General features: G+C 34.2%; 1 protein-coding gene across 2 annotated transcripts in view; it reads left to right on the forward strand.

Moving 5' to 3' along the window:
* The window catches only part of LOC107087090 (exocyst complex component 3-like protein 4), a 35,759-nt gene extending 30,533 nt beyond the window's left edge, over positions 1 to 5,226 (forward strand). The window contains exons 14-15 of one of the 2 annotated variants that reach the window (XM_015378460.1): positions 1,233 to 1,354; positions 2,863 to 5,226. In XM_015378460.1, the coding sequence (XP_015233946.1) occupies positions 1,233 to 1,354; positions 2,863 to 3,082 (342 nt within the window). In that variant the 3' untranslated portion in view covers positions 3,083 to 5,226. The remainder of the gene's footprint in view (positions 1 to 1,232; positions 1,355 to 2,862) is intronic. The other variant, XM_015378459.1, reaches the window with a different exon arrangement.
* Positions 5,227 to 6,765: the final 1,539 nt, after the last annotated feature.

Raw genomic sequence — 6,765 nt, forward strand, 5'->3', positions numbered from 1 at the left:
GCGAGGTACACCCTGGACAGGTCACCAATCTATCGCAGGGCAATTAGAAATCCCTCCTTCCTTATTGAGGCAAGTTATAATAGCTTGATCAACTGACTAATTCTCTTAAAAAATACCTCTATCTTTAGCATCTTTCTTAACTTTTTGTCCTAAATCCATTCTTTGCTATATACAGATTTTTTTTTTTCATCTGCTAAGTTGAGTCCTATGAATAAAGAAAAAATATTTTGGAAATGACAAATTATTTGATAAAGAATGAGAACCAATAATGTTTTACTTTATTTGATAAAAATAAAGGAAAGATTTCAAAATGTATTATAAAGAACCTTCAAACATTTTAACTATTGCACCTTCTACTCTTGATCATTTTAAGTTGTTCCAATATAAATACAAATAAATACAAGTAAAAACATTTTATAAATGTCAAAGAGAACATGTGCAACATAAAATGATTCAATCTAGATTTATCATCTACCCAATACATTTTTTATTTCTTAATAATAAAAGCTCCAAGCAGATACCAACTATAGCTTTGTTAGCTATTGATTAAGTCACACTGTTTTAAACTATCTCTAACTGATCTGTCCATCAGTTGTCGAACAGCTGCACCAAAAACCACAAAAGACTTAAGCCTTTCCTGTCTTACTTCAAAATAAGAGCCTCTGATATAAAAAACAAAACTGGCCCCTTTCCATCAGCTCCATCTGGTTCTACTCTATCCCACCACTATTCAGATGTTTCCATTTACTGCTTTTTCATTATCTGTACTGGCTTTTTTAAGTCCTACTCAGGAGTTGGTCCGATCAGAGAGGAGTAGGACCGAAAAAAAGGCAGTGCTGGTTCTGAATGAGCAGTAATGGAAACGATTGAAAATTGGTGGGATGTGATAAAGTAGGGACGAGAGGAGCCGGTGGAAAAGGGAGAATAATGTCAGAAATGAAGGACTCTCCCTTGGGCTAAGAGTTATAGCATATATGTATTTAACCAAGGGTTATATTTGCTTTAGGTTGTCTTCTGTGGTCGACACATTTTTTTATACATATAACAGTTTAAAGTTGTAAAATGCTGACATTAAATATTTGGCTCCTCTGAACAAAACCATAACAAAATAATAAGTTGCTAAAGAAGTTTGTTCATTACAGCACAGTAATACGTTTAGACATGTCTATAGTGGCAAGCATTTCATGTGACAATCCAAGCATTGAATGTATTTGTGTCATTTTTTTCTGCAGGGATCAACTCATGAGTGGCTGGACCAAGTAGGATATGATCTAAGCAAAATCATTGGAGAAAAAAACAAAACAGACATCAAGAGCAATGTGCAGCCCCTGCTAGAACATTATCCAGATTTCAGGTATGTATAGATTAGTCCCTTTTGATGACAGCGTGATATTACCAATAGCAACAACATGACAATATGTTCAGAGATTTAAATGACTTTGCAGATGTATTGTGGATTTAGTTTTAAGTAAGTAATAGGCTCGATGAAGGAAAGGAGGTAAATAAATTTAAAATGTTGCCACAACTTCATTTGTTGCTGTGGTTCACTGAAAGCTTGTAGACTAAATATTAAGTCTATAAACTTGTTTCTTGATCACCTTAAATTTAGAATTTGATGATCATAAAAAGTGTCACATTGTTTAGTATGTACTATTTGTTTCGATGGCATAGGAAGACAGTGACCTGAGAAAATAGAGCTGCGGTGAAAATGGAAATATTCAAAAAGACTATGTCGTCATTATACAATGTGTGTTGAAAATCTGTGGTTTTGTTGTCAAAACAAGTAAAAAAACATAAAAAAAAATAAAGCTGAAGAAAAACAGAAGTCCTGGAGTTCCCCTTTATGAATAATAGCACTCAAAGATGAACAACAATCACTACATGATAACTCTTATTTAACAGAAAGAAACCTCCAGCAGAACCAGACTCGGAGTGAATGGCCATCTGCCGTCACACCACTGGAGCAGACAAAAGCTGTTTACTTTAAACCACCTGTATCTACATGAAAGATTTCTGTGGAAACTGGGTGCAGCTGCTTTTTATTCCAAGGTTTTGAAAATAGGGAGATTAATTGCAGAGCAGGAGATTTTTTTTATTTCTTTGACATTATGTAACCTGCACCCTTATTGGCCAAATGCATCTCTTTGTGTTGCCCTATATTAATCTCCACCCACACTGTCTGTCATTTAGGCCATAAACTTTGCAAAGTTTGCAAACTGAAAACTTTCTATGAGTTTCTTTCAAACATTTCTATCTTTTTGCCACTCTTCCATAAATTTTTCTTTAAATAAATTGATTCTTTGCTTTTTCTGTCAAGTTAAGGCAAGGGAAGTTTATATATGTAGAAAAGTACAGTTACAAGGCATTCAAGGTGTACAAGATAAGATTTCCTTGATAGATTATGCTTTTGTGCTATAGTCTCTTTGTTTTCAGTTGACAAATCAGTTCTCTGTAAGTTGTTCAACGCTGGGGATACTGTTTTATGACCTAAATCTGATTTGAATTATCTTGTTTGGTCTTTGCAGAACAGCTAGGTTTATTCTCAGACTAGATTACACAAGTTAAAATTGCTAAACAATTGACTTCTTAAAGCAGTTGGTAATAATGTATTTTATTTTGGAGTGTTTAAATTAGTGATGGCTAAATAGATGATAATTTTTTTGTTCGAAAAAAGCAGCATTTTCTTTTAACATTATGTTGGTCTAGCTTATGAAATTTCAACAGAATGAACTAATGTATGCAGTTGAAAAGTGACCAAATGTATTAAATGTATGAAAACATGTAGATAGTTATGTTGTTGTTTTTTTTTTATCTCTAAATGCATTCTAATTTGTGTCAATGTTTTTGTTTCCCTACCCACAGCAGGAAACATCTGGTTGCTGTTCTTTCCTTCAGGGGCCTTAATAAAGGGCGCGAGTACCACTTAATCCTCCAGAAACTCACTGCGCTTAAAAAGGAAGCGGGCAGCACAAGCACTGACAGAAGCCAAGTTTTATTTGAGGACATTCAAGTCACGGCTAACACTGACTGCTTTTCCAACCTGCCTTCCTTCTGTGTCAGCTTTCTGCAGTCAGACAGCTAAAGAAGAACTGCAGAGTTCATTTCTTATGCTCAGCTTCTGAACCTGCTGCAGGAAATGCCATGTCACTTTTTTTCTCAGGTTATGGGATTTTTCATTATGCGGGCTTGATTGCACTGTGACTCTTGTTTGTATATATCCAAAGAACAGATTTTTCATTCATTGTTTGTGATCATTTTGTAACGTCACATTCAGTTTGGCAAATCTGTATAAAAAAGAACAAAATGTGAATTTTACTTCAGCTACAACCATACTACAGCTCTATGTCTTCTTTAAGATAAGCAATGCTATATTTCATTTTCCTAAGAACAGCACTATGAATTAGGGTCATGTATTGGTTAAGTTTAGAGAGGAGGTTAAAACAATGCAGTTAGACTAATAAAGAGGATGAAAAGGTTGAAGGTACTCACAAGAAAACCAGCAAATAAACAAAAGCAACTTAGACACTTGGATAGGATAAACTATTAGAATAAAATAATATGGATAAAGTTATCTTAAAGACATATAGAAAACACAGTGCACTTTACACAGCTGTAAAAGAACATCATCATCCTGTCCTTTATCCAGTAGTTGGTCGCTGCACCCACATATACCACTGTATAATGTGGATTGTTTTTGCATCCGAGAATACTATGGCTTTAACCAAAGGATGAAAATGATGACATGTTAACAGATCCTGCCAGAAATCCAGAATTTTGAGGTTATTGTATTTCATGTAAATATATAATTGTTGGCTAACCTTGTTTAAGAAGACAAACAAACATTCTTTCCTCACAGAAATAACTTGAACTTAAAGAAGTAATAATAAAAAACTGAAAGTCAGTCATCGCTCTCTAATCATGCTTCGGTACAATGACTTTAAAAATAATGAAACAAACCTGGGCAAAAATAATCGTACCGCTAGAAAAGACTGAAAATGATGTGACCAAAGGGCCATCTTAAATCAAAGTGTGTGCACTAATGAGCATCACAGGTATCTCCAATCTTGTAACCATTGATTGAGCCTATACATAGGACTACAGATAGCCACTGTGTTGTTTGGGAATATGGTGTATACCACACTCAACATGGACAAAATGAGGAAAGGAACCAGTATCCTCAGGAGATAGAAGGGAAATCACAGTATAGGCAAGCATGATAAAAGTAAAGGCTATCAGACAATCTCCAAGCGGGTTGATGTTCCTGTGACTGCAGCTGCACAGTATATTCAGATTTTTTAGATCCTTTGTTAAGTAGCCCAACCTATTTGGACATGGCCGCATGAGGAAAAATGTAGACAATTTAAAGAGATGGATGGTCCAATTTGGTCGTAATGGGAAACGACCAAAGAGAGCTCTATAGTTGAAAACATATAATAAAAACGTAGGAATGGTATTTTTGCCAAACTACATGTTGGTCGCTCTTTGAGTATCATCATTCATGTTCAGCCATTTTCATCAGTCTTTTTTTTTTTGAGGGGGGGATAATTCTGTCAAACCATTGTTGAAAATGAATGTCTAACTTTCATTTTTTTTCTTTTTTAATTATTTTTATTTATTATTACCTTGGACATATTTAAGTAATTTCTGTGACTATTGTGGGGGTTTTGTTTAAATCATGTCCTAGCAAAATGCACATAAATCATTAAAGGGTATGTAAATATCTTTGTGTAAATATGTATATTTCTTTGTCTTTTAAATTTAGATTATCCCTAATTTTGGAATCACGATTGCGAGTAAATATGACTTGCTCACAGACTTCTCAAAGTCCTTCCTGACACAACTGGGATTCAGTTTCTATATATGTTGAGAAATCAAACCTGACATCTTGGGACAGCTTTTTTAATTTTGGGGTTGTTTTCAGATGTTTTTTCTGCTATAGTTGCTACTGAATCAAATGTATACAGTTTTGTTTTAGGTTCTTTACTTTAGAGCCATATACCATATATAATCGGAACAGATCAATTAGAAGATCTGTTCCGATTAAGTTTTTTTAAAATCAGATTCAAAGTTCCAGTTTAAAATACTAGATGATGAACGTCTTTTCAATATGCCCACATTTCTGTATTCATATTGTTTTGTCTGAATGGTCTCATTTAAAATTCTAACCTCCAATGTTGTGTTATCATTAGATGTACACTATGAGGAAAACAATTGTAAATAAGTAAAATAAAAGTCTGAAAACAAGTTTGAGGATTTGATCTATAATCATCTGTTTCACTTTAAAAAAGTAAGATTTAAATTAATAAATGTTTTAATTATATTAAGTTAATGAATATACAATAAGTATTTAATGAAGATAACTGTGTATTCACAGTACACAGAGTAGCAGGCCTCTTATGGTTAAGTGTCTTGGGAGTACTAGTATGTACATACTTGGACAAGTTGCTGGTACTTAAAATTTGATAAAAGAAAAACCCACGATGGTCACAGAAGTCACTTGAATCTGACAAAATAAATATAGAGAAATCCAATGAAATGAGCAAATTAAAGTCAGACATTCCTTTTCAACAATGATTCAACAGAATGATAAAAAAAACAACTCATAAAACATTTTAAATATGTTTTATTTGACCAATTACAGCTCCCTGAGGCCATCTTAGAATCAATAGAATATGTATTCTGGCCCTTTTTGCACGGTTGGACAAGTTCCTTTTTTAGTCATTTTTCAATAACAGATCAAATTGAACAAATAAGTAATTGACTCATATAAACAATTTTTCTCTCTTTCAAATATATTCATAAGGTATTTCAAGCGCAGAGATAGATTTAACTTCAAATAATCATAAAGGCAACCTTGATATTGTGTTTTACAGTAAATTAACAAAAAAAAAGTGAAATGAAAGTAAATTGAGAAAGTAATGCCCAGCTATTGGTCATAAACAAGGCCACAGTACAAGATCAGATATTAGAGATAATTAATGAAATTCAACAAAATGTGATGTTGACTTTGTTAGACATACAAACGGTGCTGCTTTCTAAGAGCTTAGGTGGAGAGTTTTTTAGGTTCATGCCCAAATCTCATAAATTTCCACACTTTATTATTGCAGAACATGTGCCCTGTAACGGGAACGTGTAAGGTTAGAAAATTTTACAGCTAACCAACAAAACAATAATATAAGGTACATTCTGAAATAGTTTCCTGAATATCTTCCATCCAGTCTCAAAGAACTGTTTTATTTTTAAAGTAAATTTATGTAGACATTTTTTTTTTCTCCATTTAGTAAATATTTCAGCCACACTGCAGTAACTGAGCACAATACTACAAAGAAATGTAGGTATAATGCTTGAATTAAAGGAATTCACAATAACATGGATATCTACAGCTGCTCAGTGGCGCAGTGGGTAGCACTGCTGCCCTTCAGGAAGAGAGTTTCAGGTTTAAACCTCTACCTTTCTGCATGGAGTTTTCATGTTCTTCCTGAGCATGCGTACTGTAGGTCCTCTCCAGGTACTATGGCTTGCTCCCACAGTCCAAAAACATGACTGTTAGGTTAAGTGGCTTCTCTAAATTCTTCTTAGGTGTGAGTGTGTGAATGGTTGTTTGTCCTTTTTGTCTCATTATTGCCCTGCAATAGACTGGAAGCCTGTCCAGGGTGTACCCCACCTCTCGCCTGTAGACAGCTGGAGATAGGCACCAGCAGCTCTCATGGAAGGATGGATGGATGGATGGATGGATGGATGGATGGATGGATGGATGGATGGATG

This window comes from Cyprinodon variegatus, unplaced genomic scaffold (assembly GCF_000732505.1).
Source record: "Cyprinodon variegatus isolate N-32 unplaced genomic scaffold, C_variegatus-1.0 Scaffold173, whole genome shotgun sequence".
NCBI lineage: Eukaryota > Metazoa > Chordata > Actinopteri > Cyprinodontiformes > Cyprinodontidae > Cyprinodon > Cyprinodon variegatus.